The sequence below is a fragment of the Haliotis rubra genome, unplaced genomic scaffold, assembly GCF_003918875.1.
Source record: "Haliotis rubra isolate DU_JTF1 unplaced genomic scaffold, ASM391887v1 Scf90, whole genome shotgun sequence".
In the NCBI taxonomy this organism is placed as follows: domain Eukaryota; kingdom Metazoa; phylum Mollusca; class Gastropoda; order Lepetellida; family Haliotidae; genus Haliotis; species Haliotis rubra.
In genome coordinates this window covers 866,994-886,813 of record NW_025767635.1, presented here as the reverse complement: position 1 = coordinate 886,813, position 19,820 = coordinate 866,994, and the positions used below count along the sequence as shown (strand labels likewise).

Genomic DNA, 19,820 nt, shown 5'->3' with positions numbered 1-19,820 from the left:
TTGTGAAAAGGATGATTCATTTTGTGTACAAGTTACCCAAACTTCAATTACTAGTTGATGAAGTCAGGAAGTACTCTATATCCATGCTATTGTGGATGTGAGACTCACCTTGTCCTCAGTTTACATGGTAATTATTGCTTGACCTTATCCTAGTCAATAAGTGAAGAGAATCGATGTCACCTGCTCGCCAGGTAAGATAACAGATGCAAGGCATATACCTCATTGAAAGCCTGCCTTATCGAGTCCGCAGTGGGTGGATTTGTTGACATTGTGATAGCTAGCAGGCGCCTCTAGTGGCAGGTTCTCACAAGCACTTAGCATGAACATCCACGTATTAGTACCTTGAGACCTGGCCATCTGTACGAGATTGGCAGGTAGAGCGGCACCGCAGGTGTGATTATGTGGCCACTAAGGGGTGCTGTGTTTGTTTGCCTGATATCTTCTATACCTGATGATGACCGACTTAATTGAAACATTAACAATGTCTGACCCTGGGGAATTGAATAATTCTTGATTAGAGTCTGTGTCGTGGTCAGCAGCAGGTGGGTGGCTCTAATGGTACAATAAGTCGATCAATGTAGGTGGCTCTAATGGTACAGTAAGTCGATCCATGTAGGTGGCTCTAATGGTACAGTAAGTCGATCCATGTAGGTGGCTCTAATGGTACAATAAGTCGATCCATGTAGGTGGCTCTAATGGTACAATAAGTCGATCCATGTAGGTGGTTCTAATGGTACAATAAGTCGATCCATGTAGGTGGTTCTAATGGTACAATTAGTCGATCCATGTAGGTGGTTCTAATGGTACAGTAAGTCAATCAATGTAGGTGGCTCTAATGGTACAATAAGTCGCTCCATGTAGGTGGCTCTAAGGGTACAATTAGTTGATCAATGTAGGTGGCTCTAATGGTACAATTAGTCAATGTAGGTGGCTCTAATGGTACAATTAGTCGATCAATGTAGGTGGCTCTAATGGTACAGTAAGTCGATCCATGTAGGTGGCTCTAATGGTACAATAAGTCGATCCATGTAGGTGGCTCTAATGGTACAGTAAGTCGATCCATGTAGGTGGCTCTAATGGTACAATTAGTCGATCAATGTAGGTGGCTCTAATGGTACAATTAGTCGATCAATGTAGGTGGCTCTAATGGTACAATTAGTCGATCAATGTAGGTGGCTCTAATGGTACAGTAAGTCGATCCATGTAGATGGCTCTAATGGTACAATTAGTCATCAATGTAGGTGGCTCTAATGGTACAGTAAGTCGATCAATGTAGGTGGCTCTAATGGTACAATTAGTCGATCAATGTAGGTGACTCAAATGGTACAATAAGTCGCTCCATGTAGGTGGCTCTAATGGTACAATAAGTCGATCCATGTAGGTGGCTCTAATGGTACAATAAGTCGATCCATGTAGGTGGCTCTAATGGTACAGTAAGTCGCTCCATGTAGGTGGCTCTAATGGTACAATTAGTCGATCAATGTAGGTGGCTCAAATGGTACAATAAGTCGCTCCATGTAGGTGGCTCTAATGGTACAATTAGTCGATCAATGTAGGTGATACTCATACCAGTTTGGATCATCATGTGAATGCTCAGGGTCGTGGTCAGATGTAACCTGTCTCAGGTTACACTTTCTCAGTAAAGTACACATCTGGCTTTTCAACCAACAGGATTCCAGTCTTTTGTTGAAGTCGCAGTGGCTAGATTGCTGACTTTGTTTGCTGGTGAGGACTCTCAGAGTGTGGGTTTGAATGCCACATGGGACTCAACCTAAAAAGAGGTACCAGAATCTCTACTTTACTGAGAAAGTGTAATCCAAATATAACGTATCTTACTGTAAAATATTGTACAGAATGGATCATAAGTAAAATGTTCAGCATTATTCCGTATTTCTTTGGACATGGTGAGCGGAGAAATGTCGTGACGTTATCTTCCTGATGTTAAACATGCAGATGTCAAAAATGATAAAGCAGTTTTTGTCATACTTTCAGAGACTGTGATTACACTCTCGGAATTTTTCAAAGTATTGGCTTTAAGGAATTTCACAATTACTTGTTGCTGCCAGAGCCTGAGAGCGACACAGTCAAAGGGAGACAACTGAGGGATGAAGGTACGTGAAATGTTCTGACAAAACAACAAGAGTTGTGCCCCTTAGTTACATGTCTCTTCCACACAGTAACACAACTATGCACAATAACTAGCAATATTATAATCAGCTACTACTGAATATGTTTATATTATTTTTGCTTATATTTGTATTCTTTTGTTGTATTTTCAACATTTTACTGGAAAACAAATACAAATAACAACACCAACATGTATGTCGACTGTATCATAGAGCCCAACATCACAAACTTTAGTCATCATGTAACATGGTTTTATTTCATGCTATAGTATAGAATGCATGGAACAGTAACATTGTTTTGTAAAACTTACTTTTGAAAATCAATTTTTGAATGATGGTAATAATGTTGATTGTTTGTACTTGGACATCCAAGTAGTACCTGTCTCTTTGTAATTTCAAGTTTTCAATAAAGTCACATGTCAGGTAATTTACAGGGAAAGTTTAACTGCTGCAACACCAGAATATATGAGTGATTGCTACCAATGGCTAGATCTGCTGTCAGTGATTCTGCCTGTCAACTGACAATGTTGCTATGATTGTGTATGGATAGATCTGATGTCTAAACTACCAGAGCTAAGTACTCAAATGACAAACTTTTGCAGTCTTGGTAATCCAAAGACCTTGTTCTGCCACCTGAATTCCCTTTTGGGTAAAGCTCCAAATACTGTCTTGCCTCAGACAGATGATAACTTGGAGCTAGCGTCAAGCTTCAGTGATTATTTCCAAGCCAAAGTAGAAAAGCTAAGATCTGGCCTAGATGCCTAGATGCCTAGATGCCTTATCTCTGATATTAATGATAATAATAATAATACAGTAGACTTGTTATGCGCCAAAACTCCATGCACTTGGTGTCTGTTCATGGCTCTACACAAAATTAAAATACACTGCAGTAGAGGTGCTATGTTTTCACTGGTATATCAATCTTTATAGAACTTTTGGAAGAGATGAGTCTTTATGCAGCTTTTAAAGATTGTCAATGATTGGGATTTCTTTATTCCCAAGTGAAGATCGTTCCACAGAGTCGGGGCCATGTAAGCAAATGATCTCTGTCCATACTTTTGGAGGCGAGTTTTGGGTACTTTAAGAAGTAACTGATCAGCAGATCTCAGTGTCCGAAAAGGTTCAGATTTCTCAATCAATTCTGTCAGATAGGCAGGAGCTGTTTCATTGACACATCTATATGTCAATGTGAGAATCTTGTATTGGACTCGAGCTTGGACTGGGAGCCAGTGTAGGGAGGTAAGCACTGGTGTTATATGTACACACTTCCTAGTTCGAGTCACGATCCGTGCTGCAGTGTTTTGGACCCATTGGAGTTTTGCAAACTGTTCCTGGGTTAGATTTCCCAACAAGCTATTTGCATAATCAAGTCTTGTCACGAGTGATGACTATGCTGGTGATGTTCTCACAGCCTTTCCTCCGCTTACTCCAGCAGAGGTTCTGGTGCTATTCAGTCAGTCTAAACCAACAACATGTGACTTTAACTCACTTCCCACAAAGTTGTTGTTGGAACATGTTGATGTACTTCTTCCTGTCATCACGGAGTTAATCAACACAAGTCTGGAGACAGGAGTCGTCCCCCCTCCACTCAAGAAGGCTGTTATTAAGCCGACATTGAAGAAACCCACCCTCGATAATAATCAGTTGAACAACTACAGACCTGTATCAAATTTGCCTTTTCTGGCTAAACTCCTTGAAAAGGCTGTTAATAAACGCTTGAAGGAACATCTTGACCTCAGCCTATAGTGCACATCACAGCACCGAGACTGCCTTGCTACACGTTATGAACGGCCTTCAACTGTCTGTAGACCGCGGGCATCCATCAATTCTAGTTCTTTTGGATCTATCGGCGGCCTTCGACACCGTGGATCACCCCAAGCTCATCCATCGTCTTCAGAAGGTTTTTGATCTTGAAGGCTCCACATTGTCATGGATTAAATCATATTTATCGAACAGGTGCCAATCAGTTGTGGTCGGTCAGTCACAACATGGATTATGGTGTACCACAAGGTTCGGTTCTTGGACCGGTTCTGTTTACTGTGTACACCACCCAACTAGGCCATGTGATTGATAATAATTGACATGGAAGCTGACGATACTCAGATGTCAGACTGACAACCACTGGCTAAATTAGAGTCCTGCACCGTCCAGATCGCATCCTGGATGTCAACAAACAAATTAAAGTTGAATCAAGATAAAACAGAAGCTATGCTTATTGGTACGGATGCAATGGTGACGAAAGTAGGTGTTACGCACCTGTCTGTGTGTCACGAAAGTATACCATTTATACCTGTGGTTAAGAATCTGGGTGTCTTGATGGAGTCCACATTGAGTATGGATTGTCTGGATTTCTCTCCGGCAAACTTTTTGCACGTGTAGATTCCTTCTGGAACGTCTTCGGCTTTTCGGTGTTTGCTGCACGAAGGGGCTGCCACTTCCATATCCTTGGGTCCTCTGTAGTTGGGCAAAGGGGTATGCCAAATATTGTTCGGTCCCTGTGGTAGCTCTGCTTTTCCTAATAGCTGTCGGAAGAGACAAGAATCTTTCTTCTTGCACGGGCAATTGTCCACCAATTTGTTGAGGAGGAGTGTGTACCGTATGCTCTGGAAAGCGCAGACGTCCTCGTACAGGTGCTCTATGTCCGAGAAACAGCCATCGATCGCGATTCCTTCCGGAACCTTGAGTGGGAGTCGCTCCTGGGGTGTGTAGTCTGTCACTTTCTTTTTCCAGAGAACGCATTTCTTGCTATCGACGCAGTGGTCGATGGCGCCACACTTGCATGTAGAGTTGTCGGGTCTGAAGAGATTGGGGAGTTCTGATAGAGCGGCGAGGCAGTCAGTGCATCGGTTGTGTCTGTCCTTGGGTTCCGGGCAGTAGTCGTCGGCGAGAACGATTCGGAGTTTGCATGCAGCGGATCGAAATTGATGGGATGGGTAGATGTAGACGAAATCGACTATTTTGCCGTCTTCTACGAATGGGTGAAAGAACAGCAAATAGAGTTCGAGAAAGTGGCGAGGGATCTGGTAGCGCTCGTAGAAGGTGTGTCCCGATTGCTCCAGGATTCGTTTCTCTTGATCGGAAAGCAACATATGGCGACACGTCTCCAGAAGGGTCTCGAAGACTTCTGCCATGTTGGGAGTTCTCGTCGTCTGTGGCTCGGGGTCTATATTATCTCGGATTCGTGTATTTCTGGCTTGTGATATGTGGTACTTCCCCTTCGCTTCCTGAAGGGACAAACGACCCGATCGGATCTCGGTATAGGCTTCGTGCGGGAGCTTGGTTCCTGGCATTTTTTCTACATCCATGCACCCGCATAGCTCTAATTTGAGTGCACTTGCGTTGGGAGCCGAAAAGTGGTCTTATCGAAGTTTTGTGCAAAACAATCATTTTTTTGGTGGCTGTGGGAGCGGAATTAGCCAGTATGGAAGCTTCTAGGCAGGGTGCACCTATACAACTTTTCTCTACACTACTATACTACTCTAGTCCCAAATTCTGTGCACAGTGCCAGGATACAGACTAAAACGATTTGGATTCAGATCATTTGCCTACCAATCAGCTGTTCTATGGAATTCTCTGTCTGAAGATCTCAAAACAGCCCCAAGCCTGCTCTCCTTCAAAACTCTTCTCAAAACGTTTTTATGTAAGAAATACTTTGTTTAGACTCTCACCCAAATCACTTTACTTGTAGTGCCATGACCATACCAGCTGGCGTGGAGTTTGGCGCGTTAGAAATTCACTCATTATTATTATTATTATTATTATGTCAGTGATTCTGTCGGTCAAGTCACCATGTTTTATGTGTTGTCACAGGTGTGGAGCTGCTGAAGTTGGCAACTCGCCAGTATGCTAAACGGCAGATCAAGTGGATTCGGAACAGATTCTTGAAACGTAAGGTCCAGCAGGGTTGATGCTGTTCAACAAGTGGCTGGAAACTGGCCACTACCAATGAGCAAAACATTAGCATCAGAATTTCACCCTGACCACCAACCAGGATGGTGACAGGAATTGGGAGGGTCAGGGCCAGAATGTCATGGTAACTGACGGAACTTGACACAGGTGTGTTTTAGCCATGACATGGACAGAAGTGTTTAAACCATGTTATGGACAGAAGTGGGTAAGACTACAGAATACCTGATACCTTCCATCATCTTTGAAAGCAGGCGAGTTTAGGGTTTAAGGGTGACGTGACACTAAACAATATGGCTGGTAGGTGTCAGGTACTCTGTAGGTGTACCCAGAAGTGTTTAAGCCAAAAGTGTTTAAGCCAGAAGTGTTTAAGCCATGTCAGGGACAGAAGTGTTTAAGCCATGACATAGACAGAAGTGTTTAAGCCATGACACTTGCCTGATGTCAGTATAGGGTTCTAATGATACAGGTCCTTGTGTGTGTGACAACATATCGATGTGTGTGGTAGTATGGCAGTGTCTGTGACAGGAGATCGGTATGTATGGCTCTGTGTGTGTGTGTGTGTGTGTGTGTGTGTGTGTGTGTGTGTGTGTGAGTGTGTGTGTGTGAGAGAGAGACAGGACATATGTATGTATGGCTGAGTGTGTGTGTGACAAGACATCTGTATGGCTGTATGTGTGTGTGTATGTGTGTGGCAGTGTCAATGTGTATGACAGTGTCTGTGTATGTATCTTTGTGTCATTGTGTATGGCAGTGTCTCTGTGTGTGACAGGACATTGATCTATGTGACAACATATCAATGTGTGTGAGAGAAAATGGATCTATATGCCATTGTGTGAATGTGTGTGAGAGCAGATCAATTGAGTGTCAATGTGTGTGACTGTCAATGTATGTGACAGTTTGTCAATGTAAGTATTGGTGTGTGACTGTCAATGTGTGTGACTGTGTGTCAATGTGTGCAGCTGTATCAGTGTGTATGACAGTGTGTGAATGTATGTGACTGTGTCAATGAGTATGGCAGTGTGTCTGTGTATGACCGTGTGTCAATGTGTATGGCAGTGTGTATATGTGTGTGACTGTGTCAATGTATGTAACAGTGTGTCAATGTATGTATCGGTGTGCCAATGTGTGTGACAGTGTGTCAATGTGTGTATCAGCATGTCCTTGTGTTGTTTTTTATATCAGTGTCAATGTGTTTGACTGACTGTGTAAATGTGTGTGTTAATGTGTGTATCAGCATGTCCATGTGTGTATTGGTGTGACAGTGTGTGTGACAGTGTGTCAATAGGTATGGAAGTGTGTCAATGTGTATGACTGTGTGACAGTTTGTCAATGTGTATGGAAGTGTGTCAATGTGTATGACTGTGTGTGAGTGTGTCAATGTGTGTATCAGTGTGCCAATGTGTGACAGACTGACAGTGTATCAATGTGTGACAGTGTGACAGTGTGTTAATGTGTATGAGAGAAAAAGCAAGGTATATACCACTGTGTGAATGTGTGAGAGCAGATCTATGTGTTTGTCAGTCTGTGTGACATCATATAGATGTATGTATCAGTCTGTGTGTATATCTGTAACAGAATTTTAATGTGTTTGAGAGTGTTGCAGTGTGTTTGATTGTGATGCTACTGTGAATAATAATGTTTGACCCCGGAGCGCATCCCTCCCTGTTTGCAGGCCCAGGACCTGGTGTGGTGCCAGTGTATGGCGTCGACTCTACGGATGTCAGTCTCTGGGCAGACAATGTCTTGAAGCCTGCCTGTGACATACTCTCTGCTATATTACAGGTAAAGTTGGCCTCTGTGGTGACATACTCTCTGCTATATTACAGGTAAAGTTGGCCTCTGTGGTGACATACTCTCTGCTATATTACAGGTAAAGTTGGCCTCTGTGGTGACATACTCTCTGCTATATTACAGGTAAAGTTGGCCTCTGTGGTCTTGCTGAAATGTAACGTGAATAACCCTAGACATATGACATCATAATGGTTACAGTTATGACGTCACAATGCAAATGTCTCTGTCGCAATGGTATTAGACCTTGCTTCACTCTTGGAAAGTTGACATGAGAGTCATCACACTGTAGGCAGTTTCTATCAATTTATGTTGGAGAGTAATAAACAGAATACTAAACTCGCTTCTGTGAAATACCATTTTATTAAACTCGTGAAAGATTTAGACTTTTGCTTGTTTGATGCCAAATCGTTAACTTGTTTAATAAAAATGGTATTAGATGGAAGGTCCTTTGGTATCCTCTATGTACTATATATCACAGGGATGTATTACTGTACTTTATTATCCATATGGTGAAACATAACCAGTGTCATAAATATCATATGTGCACATATTACTTTTGTCTAGCAACCATTGATTCTGTGTTTCGCCGTCTGTGACGTCATTAAACAATTGAACATGACGTCAATGAACTGGGCAGTCATACTTGCTTACCGTGTTTTACTGCAAAAATGCACATGAATAATATGGATAATAAAGAAATTATTACACTTGCAAGTGTGCCACACGACTTATACGGAACTCGTGCCAACTTTTGTATTGCCCTCGCTCTAGATCGGGCATTACAAAATTTCGCTCTCGTTTCGTATAAGTTGTATGCCACACTTGCTCGTGTAATAATCTCTATATATATCACAGGGATGTGTTACTGTACTATACATGACAGGGATGTGTTACTGTACTATACATCACGGGGATGTAATACTGTACTATATATCACAGGGATGTATTACTGTACTACACATAACAGGGATGTATTACTGTACTACACGTCACAGGGATGTATTACTGTACTACACATAACAGGGATATATTACTGTACTATACATCACAGGGATGTATTACTGTACTATACATCACAGGGATGTATTACTGTACTTTATATCACAGGGATGTATTACTGTACTATATATCACAGGGATATATTACTGTACTATATATCACAGGGATGTATTACTGTACTACACATCACAGGGATGTATTACTGTACTATACATCACAGGGATGTATTACTGTACTATACATCACAGGGATGTATTACTGTACTATACATCACAGGGATGTATTACTGTACTATATATCACAGGGATGTATTACTGTACTATATATCACAGGGATGTATTACTGTACTATATATCACAGGGATCTATTACTGTACTACACATCACAGGGATGTATTACTGTACTATACATCACAGGGATGTATTACTGTACTACACATCACAGGGATGTATTACTGTACTACACATCACAGGGATCTATTACTGTACTACACACCACAGGGATGAATCACTGTACTACACATCACAGGAATGTATTACTGTACTACACATCACAGGGATGTATTACTGTATTATACATCACAGGGATGTATTACTGTACTACACATCACAGGGATGTATTACTGTACTACACATCGCAGGGATGTATTACTGTACTACACATCGCAGGGATGTATTACTGTACTACACATCGCAGGGATGTATTACTGTACTATACATCGCAGGGATGTATTACTGTACTACACATCACAGGGATGTATTACTGTACTATACATCACAGGGATGTATTACTGTACTACACATCACAGGGATGTATTACTGTACTACACATCACAGGGATCTATTACTGTACTACACACCACAGGGATGAATCACTGTACTACACATCACAGGAATGTATTACTGTACTACACATCACAGGGATGTATTACTGTACTACACATCACAGGGATGTATTACTGTACTATACATCACAGGGATGTATTACTGTACTACACATCACAGGGATGTATTACTGTACTACACATCACAGGGATCTATTACTGTACTACACACCACAGGGATGAATCACTGTACTACACATCACAGGAATGTATTACTGTACTACACATCACAGGGATGTATTACTGTACTACACATCACAGGGATGTATTACTGTACTATACATCACAGGGATGTATTACTGTACTACACATCACAGGGATGTATTACTGTACTACACATCGCAGGGATGTATTACTGTACTACACATCGCAGGGATGTATTACTGTACTATACATCGCAGGGATGTATTACTGTACTACACATCACAGGGATGTATTACTGTACTATACATCACAGGGATGTATTACTGTACTATATATCACAGGGATGTATTACTGTACTACACTTCACAGGGATGTATTACTGTACTATGTATCAAAGGGATGTATTACTCATACATCACAGGGATATTTTACTGTACTACACATCACAGGGATGTATTACTGTACTATATATCACAGGGATGTATTACTCTACTACACATCACAGGGATGTATTACTGTACTACACATCACAGGGATGTATTACTGTACTACACATCACAGGGATGTATTACTGTACTACACATCACAGGGATGTATTACTCTACTACACATCACAGGGATGTATTACTGTGTATTATTGTACTATCTATATATCACGATGATACCAAGGGACCAGTTAACATGGATACTCACCTCAGACACATTCTACTGCCTCCTTGCTGACCAGTTAACATGGATACTCACCTCAGACACATTCTACTGCCTCCATGCTGACCAGTTAACATGGATACTCACCTCAGACACATTCTACTGCCTCCATGCTGACTTAACATGCCTCAGACATGCTGCCTCCATGCTGACCAGTTAACATGGATACTCACCTCAGACACATTCTACTGCCTCCATGCTGACCAGTTAACATGGATACTCACCTCAGACACATTCTACTGCCTCCATGCTGACCAGTTAACATGGATACTCACCTCAGACACATTCTACTGCCTCCATGCACCTCAGACACATTCTACTGCCTCCATGCTGACCAGTTAACATGGATACTCACCTCACATTCTACTGCCTCCATGCTGACCAGTTAACATGGATACTCAGACACATTCACATACTGCCTCCATGCTGACCAGTTAACATGGATACTCACCTCAGACACATTCTACTGCCTCCATGCTGACCAGTTAACATGGATACACATTCTACCTCAGACACATGGATACTACCTCAGCCTCCATGCTGACCAGTTAACATGGATACTCACCTCAGACACATTCTACTGCCTCCATGCTGACCAGTTAACATGGATACTCACCTCAGACACATTCTACTGCCTCCATGCTGACCAGTTAACATGGATACTCACCTCAGACACATTCTACTGCCTCCATGCTCACCAGTTAACATGGATACTCACCTCAGACACATTCTACTGCCTCCATGCTGACCAGTTAACATGGATAAGCACCTCAGACACATTGGACTGCCTCCATGCTGACCAGTTAACATGGATACTCACCTCAGACACATTCTACTACCTCCATGCTGACCAGTCCTTGTTGAAACACTGAGCGTCAGTCATGGTACTATGTTTTGACATTATTTGTACGATGCTGCGAGAGATTTCACCACTGAGCCATGAAGGCAGTCATGAAGTTTGTGTTTCAGGGGGAGAATCCAGGTGTCCTGCCCCTGGAGGCTGGTGGTGCTGTGGCAGAACATGTCTACGACGTATGTGACGTGTGTTTCAGGGGGAGAATCCAGGTGTCCTGCCCCTGGAGGCTGGTGGTGCTGTGGCAGAACATGTCTACAACGTATGTGATGTGTGTTTCAGGGGGAGAATCCAGGTGTCCTGCCCCTGGAGGCTGGTGGTGCTGTGGCAGGACATGTCTACAACGTATGTGATGTGTGTTTCAGGGGGAGAATCCCGCCGTCCTGCCCCTGGAGGCTGGTGGTGCTCTGACAGAACATGTCTACAACGTATGTGACGTGTGTTTCAGGGTCCCACCGTCCTGCCCTGGAGGCTGGTGTGCTTGACCAACATGTCTTGCAGTGAGTGTGCAGGACGGGTGTTTACCACTTTGCAGGAGTGGAACGGTATGTGATCACAGAGCTACTAACACCATTTGTAGCGAATAGATATCTTATGAGTAAATAGCAGACGTTCCTTGCCCACTATGAGCCACCAGTCATGCAGCTTCTCAGAGGTGTTTTGGTGTTGAGAGACTGAAACAAAGTCTTGTGAGTAGTCAACAACAATGAGACTCTCACTAGCAGTCAGTTGATGCTGTTGCCTCATCAGTTAGAACCATCATGTTTGTGTTATAGCCCACACAAACAGTCGGAGACACAAGAGGGCACTCAGTAAACAGAGGAAACAGCTACGAAAGGCCGCCGTGCTCCACAGGTAGGGTGACGTTACACTGATGCATGTGAGATGTGAGACACAGGTAGTATCATTACACTGATGCATGTGAGATGTGAGACACAGTTAGTGACATTACACTGATGCATGTGAGATGTGAGACACAGGTAGTGACATTACACTGATGCATGTGAGATGTGAGACACAGGTAGTGACATTACACGGATGCATGTGAGATGTGAGACACAGGTAGTGACATTACACGGATGTATGTGAGACACAGGTATACACGGATGCATGTGAGACACAGGTAGTGACATTACACGGATGCATGTGAGATGTGGGACACAGGTGGTGATGGTACACTGATGCATGTGAGATGTGAGACACAGGTAGTGATGTTACACTGATGCATGTGAGATGTGAGACACAGGTAGGGTGACGTTACACTGATGCATGTGATATGTGAGACACAGTTAGTGACATTACACTGATGCATGTGAGATGTGAGACACAGGTAGTGACATTACACGGATGCATGTGAGATGTGAGACACTGGTGGTGATGGTACACTGATGCATGTGAGACGTGAGACACAGGTCGGATGACATTACACTGATGCATGTGAGATGTGAGACACAGGTAGTGATGGTACACTGAGGCATGTGAGATGTGAGACACAGGTAGTGACGTTACACTGATGCATGTGAGATGTGAGACACAGGTAGGGTGACGTTACACTGATGCATGTGAGATGTGAGACACAGGTAGTGACATTATATGGATGCATGTGAGATGTGAGACACAGGTAGTGACGTTACACTGATGCATGTGAGATGTGAGACACAGGTAGTGACATTACACTGATGCATGTGAGATGTGAGACACAGGTAGTGACGTTACACTGATGCATGTGAGATGTGAGACACAGGTAGTGATGGTACACTGATGCATGTGAGATGTGAGACACAGGTAGTGACGTTACACTGATGCATGCGAGATGTGAGACACAGGTAGTGACATTACACTGATGCATGTGAGATGTGAGACACAGGTAGTGACGTTACACTGATGCATGTGAGATGTGAGACACAGGTAGTGACGTTACACTGATGCATGTGAGATGTGAGACACAGGTAGTGACATTACACGGATGCATGTGAGATGTGAGACACAGGTAGTGACGTTACACTGATGCATGTGAGATGTGAGACACAGGTAGTGACATTACACTGATGCATGTGAGATGTGAGACACAGGTAGTGATGGTACTCTGATGCATGTGATATGTGAGACACAGGTAGTGACGTTACACTGATGCATGTGAGACACAGGTAGTGACATTACACTGATGCATGTGAGACGTGAGACGTAGGTGGGATGACATTACACTTATGCATGCGAGATGAGACACAGGTAGTGACTTTACACGGATGCATGTGAGATGTGAGACACAGATAGTTTGACGTTATATGGCATGAAATTTGATATTAATTGTGACACTTGACATTAAATGAGACATTCCGTGTGATACGAAGTGTTATATTTTGAATGACGTGTGACATTGTGTTTGTATGTGACAGATGAAGTGATATTAAGTGTATATTGTATGCAGCACATTAAGTGTTGCATTATGTACTGCACATGAGTGGCATTGGGTGTAAATTATTAAGTGTAACATTGCATGCAACAGATAAAGGGTGCCACTGTGTACAACACATTGTGTGATGTGAAATATGATGTTTTGTGTGTGACATTATGTGTGACACATGTATGACATTAGGCGCCATTTTGTGTGATGTGTCTTGACCATTTGATTTCAGTGATGAAGCTTGAGAGTCAAGAGATTGAGGCAGGGGAAACGTCATCACATCCTGGGAGTGAGTGAAAGAGGGACATCTTCACACTTCGTCACACGGCTTCCTGGGAGGGAGTGAAATGGCTGTCTTCACACCGAGTCAGCAAGTCTGTCTTGGACGAGCATCTTGGGAGGTTGTGAAAGAGAGTCGACTTCACACTTCGTTACACGGCGTCCTGGGAGGGAGTGAAAGAGAGACATCTTCACACAATGTCAGCAAGTCTGTCTTGTCTTCTCACAACTATTGGATATGTTGGCAGTGAAGAGGACATCTGTTGAAAATGTGTAAAGTTTATGGTGTGAATTTATGGCTATGATGTAGAGGTAGTGTTCTCAGAATTAAGCAAAAGGATAACTATTGTTTGATGGTGGTCACTCAGTGTGACAGAGGGGAACGTGGTCAGGTGCCTTGTTGATTGCAAGCCCACATGCCTGACAGAGCACGTCGTTGCTCATAGCAATCACTGGATGAAACATGTGACCCAGATTAAATTATGTACAGGCAGCCGAGTGCAGTGTTCAGCAACAAACACACACTCACACCTATTCTTCTGCCTCTATGGAATTAGAACATGGTACTTGTTGTTACCCGGCCTAAAGCTGGGAGTTACGGGAATAATACAAGGACTGGAAGGCTTGGGTCTGCCTGTTAGGGGAAGGCTTGGGTCTGCCAGTTAGGGGAATAATACAAGGACTGGAAGGCTTGGGTCTGCCAGTTAGGGGAATAATACAAGGACTGGAAGGCTTGGGTCTGCCTGTTAGGGGAATAATACAAGGACTGGAAGGCTTGGGTCTGCCAGTTAGGGGAATAATACAAGGACTGGAAGGCTTGGGTCTGCCAGTTACGGGAATAATAAAAGGACTGGAAGGCTTGGGTCTGCCTGTTAGGGGAAGGCTTGGGTCTGCCAGTTAGGGGAATAATAAAAGGACTGGAAGGCTTGGGTCTGCCTGTTAGGGGAATAATACAAGGACTGGAAGGCTTGGTTCTGCCAGTTAGGGGAATAATACAAGGACTGGAAGGCTTGGGTCTGCCTGTTCAAGAGTAATTCCGACCTTTTTATGTTCATCACAAGTCTCCTTGACAACACAGTTAAAACAGAACAACTTCATATGGTCACATTTTAATTCAAATTAAGAATGTGTCACCATCAACAATAAACAGATCTAGACTTGTATTAGCATCTGCATCACTTGCTTTGCTCAACATCTGTTACCATGGCAATGTAAGCTAGTATGTCTCAAGTAGTCAACATCTGTTACCATGGCAATGTAAGTTAGAATGTTGAGTTCTAATGTCACAAGTAATAATGTTGTCATCATAGGTTTTCGGACGGCAGTGCTAGCTGGAGTTATAATTAGTGGTGTGTCACATACATTGTAAATTCTTCAGGATAAAGTCACCTTTTATAAGTTCGTGAGCGTTTTATAGTCATTCATATGATTAGAAAGATAATAACAATTGTTTCTGAAATGTCCGAAAACCCACAGTACAAGGATGCTCAAAATGTTAGAATCTATTGAACATTGTTATCCAAAGCATATATATTTCTCTGCCACAAATAACACCATCAACAATATTGTTTGAAAACATATAAATACAAATGAAAGTTACAGGGGTTATGTGAAAGCAACCAATATTGTGACCGCGTGTTCTTCCTTCACTTCCTTGATGAGCTGACAATGGTCATATATCACAGTGAACACAGCCCCACTACCTAGAAACACACATTGCCGTTGGAAGAGGGCACACAAACTGTTCTATTTCACTACAGTCTTTTCCACGATAGCCAGTCTCTCATTCTTCCTATTGCCAAATAGGCCATTCCCAAAGTCCCCATAGATATTCTGAAGACTTGATGTTTAAGCATGAAAGTGAACATTGTATCAGCCTGAACCTCCTTGCTAGTCTCACTACATTGCTGCTCTGTCTGAAGATCTGTACAAGAGTGTGTGCAGAGCCATTTGGCCAGCTCCAAACAAACACAACTTTCACACATTCTGCCTATAACCAAAATATATCTTCATTTCACTTGTTAAGCACACATCCCACTGAGATGACTGATTGATTTACATAGAGAAGGAGGACATCTTCACATCGTGCTGACGTTCCTCATCATAAGGCCGTGACTGTTCGACACTGCTCACTTGCAAAACACAGCATCCAGTTCAAACACTATTGCTTGCATGCATAAAACACTGACATGCAATAGCCTTTTATTCAATATCTAAATATATCTGACATACCAGAAAGGAGATTTTGGATTCAAATTGTTTTCCTGTACAGATGGAACTCCACTCAACAAGAAGGCAATGCCACATATATATATCACTCATGAGATGACACTGGCTACTGAATAATACAATATAAATGTAACCATGAAACAATGTGCTGGTTGCACCTCTGCTGACCGTGGCAACATCACAACCTTGATCCTGTCATGAGCAGGGGATATAACTCTGAACGTACATGAAGCAAGTGTTATATGACAAAAATTAAAGGTTATAGGTCCCACGACATCAAGAAAGAACAGATTTGTCCCAATAGACAATAAAATGTTGACAACTATTACTGGGTAGTGACTAGAAGACAAGTTGCTGCACATGCATGTACTTGACAGCCTGAAAGTGAGTGTCTGTAAAACTAACCTAGCTGAAATTTTATACAATCTGTGATGAAAAGGCCCAAGTGAGTCTGACCTTGGAGACCTTTTGGGGATTCCAGGTTGTTCTGGAGTGTCTGGGAAGATCTGGTGTTCAGGGACACATTGGTTGATAAGCACAAATAAAACAGCTTCGCAAAAATTACAGGGTGCACAAAATTGGAAGTTGGAATCAACTGTGCATGATCAGCAGAAATTAGAGTCACATTGTGGGTGACCTGCTCTTTCACCACATGGAAGCCAAAAGGTGATCTGCCCTTCCACCACACGGAAGCCACATGGTGGGTGATCTGCCCTTCCACCACATGGAAGCCAAAAGTTGGGTGATCTGCCCTTCCACCACATGGAAGCCAAAAGTTGGGTGATCTGCCCTTCCACCACATGGAAGCCAAAAGTTGGGTGATCTGCCCTTCCACCACATGGAAGCCAAAAGTTGGGTGATCTGCCCTTCCACCACATGGAAGCCAAAAGATGGGTGATCTGCCCTTCCACCACATGGAAGCCAAAAGGTGGGTGATCTGCCCTTCCACCACATGGAAGCCAAAAGGTGGGTGATCTGCCCTTTCACCACATGGAAGCCAAAAGGTGGGTGATCTGCCCTTCCACCATATGGAGGCCAAAAGGTAGGTGATCTGCCCTTCCACCATATGGAAGCCAAAAGTTGGGTGATCTGCCCTTCCACCACATGGAAGCCAAAAGTTGGGTGATCTGCCCTTCCACCACATGGAAGCCAAAAGGTAGGTGATCTGCCCTTCCACCACATGGAAGCCAAAATGTGGGTGATCTGCCCTTTCACCACATGGAAGCCAAAAGGTGGGTGATCTGCCCTTCCACCATATGGAGGCCAAAAGGTAGGTGATCTGCCCTTCCACCATATGGAAGCCACATAGTGGGTGATCTGCCCTTTCACCACATGGAAGCCAAAAGGTGGGTGATCTGCCCTTCCACCATATGGAAGCCAAAAGGTAGATGATCTGCCCTTCCACAACATGGAAGCCACATGGTGGGTGATCTGCCCTTCCACCATATGGAAGCCAAAAGGTGGGTGATCTGCCCTTCCACCACATGGAAGCCAAAAGGTGGGTGATCTCCCCTCGCAGGGGAAATCAAATATGATGTGGTAAATGCAGCACGAGAGACAAGAAACTGTAAGGTTGTACAACCAAGTCCTGCCAACAGGAGCCCCCATCCATTCCAATGGCTGTTATAAGTTTGTCATGTCATATTTAGTGTTTGTATAATGTCTTGGTGCATCAACATCTGAGGCCTACAGGAGTGACACTTTAAATTCGACTGCTATTTTAACTTTGATTGTCACAAAGACAATTTGGTGTAGAACTTCACCAGAGGCCTATCTCACACAGGAACAACCACACATACTCAATCATAAAATAGTAGGAAATAAATATGGTACAAAATACAATATAAAACACAAGTAAACAGTCCGAATAAAATACATACAAATATATGTACATGGATATAGCACAAAATAGGATATATAAAACAGTCTTTCATGCTTTCCTCCAACAAGGAACTTCCTTTGTTAAACTGTAACACATTCACCACACAGTTACAGTCTTGCATTGACTTGCATAGTATCCATGATGTCATGGACAAACGTTCATTACTTTGTTTAACAGCATATAGCTTCAGATCTCTTACAACAGACTTAGCACATATCACAGTTGATAGACCTCTGTGAGCCAACATTCAGATGAATCATGGCACTTGGATTAAGCAAAAGTGATTGAAGTACTCATAAAATAGTAACTACGGCAATGACGCATAACTCAACTGGGGGGCAAGAACCTACTTTCAGTTCATCCCAAACTATATATATATGTGTGTGTGTGGAGTTGGTGCTCCTGGTATCACAGTCTTCTGTATACATGTGTCGGCCCGTGCCACCATGTCGTAGTGTCCATGTCGGCCCGTGCCACCATGTCGTAGTGTCCATGTCAGCCCGTGCACATGCCACCATGTCGTAGTGTCCATGTCGGCCTGTGCACATGCCACCATGTCGTAGTGTCCAGGTCATAGTGTCCTTGTTGTGCTGTAATACTCACCATGAGGTTCACTAAACTGATCATCTGTGCAGTCACAGATTAAAGTTGATAATACAATGGTCTTTGGTGGAAAGTAAATTCTTGTGACAAAAGGTTGGTAAGTTACTGGCTTTGAAGGACTTGAGAATATACGGCTCATATCATATCTCATCTGTGAAAAATACTGACAAGTATCATGAGATTCCCTACAGCAGCATTACATCACAAGGTGACCAGCACACATAGAACTCACAACCTGGCTGCAGTATTAAAATATGATGTAGTACAAACATGGCGTATGTGCAGCCAAGTCATGAACTGGGCTTGTATTTGTGGTCGTGTGTTTCCCTGCCTGATCACCAGATGGAGTTACAGGGACTCCCTTCCTCATGCACCAGATTCCCAGAATCCATCCATCCATCCAAGCCACGTTACCTGCCCAGTAGACTGTACTTAACATCACTGATCACATAGAAACTGTCAATATGGTGTTGCTATAAGCCATGTTGTGTGAGGTGATGCTGGACCCATGACACGAGCCTGTATGTTGACACTGTCACAAACAACGAAAGCCTGTATCACATAATGCTGATGGTACCGGGCCCATGACGAGACAGTTCATATGTACAGGGAGAAAAGCTTGAGGAACTCTTCAGGAGTGAGAGGTGTAAATGCTGGAGGCTCTTCGCTGTAACATGGGTGGCCCAGGGACTGAAACAGATGTATCGTCACAAATAAGCAAATTCACTCTGCATTTTGAACACTGACATGTCTCTTGGCTCCCAGTGGTGATCTGGGTGAGATGGGACCTGAGCAAGTCATGACTGCTGTATCAACACACTGGAATGATGATGGACACTGGAGTTAAAATGTGTGATTGTTTAGTAGTGTCACTTATCTTCTGGATTTCACAGGAGATATAGCTTGAGCAAGGTTTCGCAGACCATTGATACTTATCTGATGATGTCACAATCGAAATCAGCAGCTGTGTACATTTACACAAGACACTGGTGGTCATTACTTTTTGCAAA

The 19,820-nt window shown here is 43.1% G+C and overlaps 3 protein-coding genes across 8 annotated transcripts in view; 1 reads left to right on the top strand and 2 right to left on the bottom strand.

The window, feature by feature from the left end:
* The window catches only part of LOC124263919 (tRNA dimethylallyltransferase-like), a 62,583-nt gene extending 48,150 nt beyond the window's left edge, over window positions 1-14,433 (top strand). The window contains exons 8-15 of one of the 4 annotated variants that reach the window (XR_006894986.1): window positions 1,993-2,111; window positions 5,937-6,014; window positions 7,708-7,817; window positions 11,779-11,852; window positions 11,918-11,958; window positions 12,190-12,268; window positions 14,050-14,218; window positions 14,268-14,433. Coding sequence is in view for 3 of the 4 variants with exons in the window: in XM_046698645.1 (XP_046554601.1) it covers window positions 1,993-2,111; window positions 5,937-6,014; window positions 7,708-7,817; window positions 11,779-11,852; window positions 11,918-11,958; window positions 12,190-12,268; window positions 14,050-14,062 (514 nt within the window). In the remaining variant the exon portion in view is untranslated. Of the gene's footprint in view, window positions 1-1,992; window positions 2,112-5,936; window positions 6,015-7,707; window positions 7,818-11,778; window positions 11,853-11,917; window positions 11,959-12,189; window positions 12,312-12,659; window positions 12,685-14,049 lie in introns of those variants that run through there. The other 3 variants (XM_046698645.1, XM_046698646.1, XM_046698647.1) reach the window with 3 other exon arrangements.
* Window positions 14,434-15,189: 756 nt separating this feature from the next.
* On the bottom strand, window positions 15,190-17,933 carry LOC124263922. Its single transcript, XM_046698652.1, has 2 exons — window positions 17,026-17,933; window positions 15,190-16,953 (listed from the first exon to the last, which is right to left on the bottom strand). The coding sequence occupies exons 1-2, from the start codon at window positions 17,931-17,933 to the stop codon at window positions 16,947-16,949; spliced, it is 915 nt and encodes a 304-aa protein (XP_046554608.1). The 3' UTR covers window positions 15,190-16,946.
* LOC124263921 (F-box only protein 25-like) overlaps window positions 15,190-19,820 on the bottom strand; it is a 42,762-nt gene continuing 38,131 nt past the window's right edge. For all 3 annotated transcript variants that reach the window (XM_046698651.1, XM_046698649.1, XM_046698650.1), the window contains exon 8: window positions 15,190-19,500. In XM_046698651.1, the coding sequence (XP_046554607.1) occupies window positions 19,408-19,500 (93 nt within the window). In that variant the 3' untranslated portion in view covers window positions 15,190-19,407. The remainder of the gene's footprint in view (window positions 19,501-19,820) is intronic.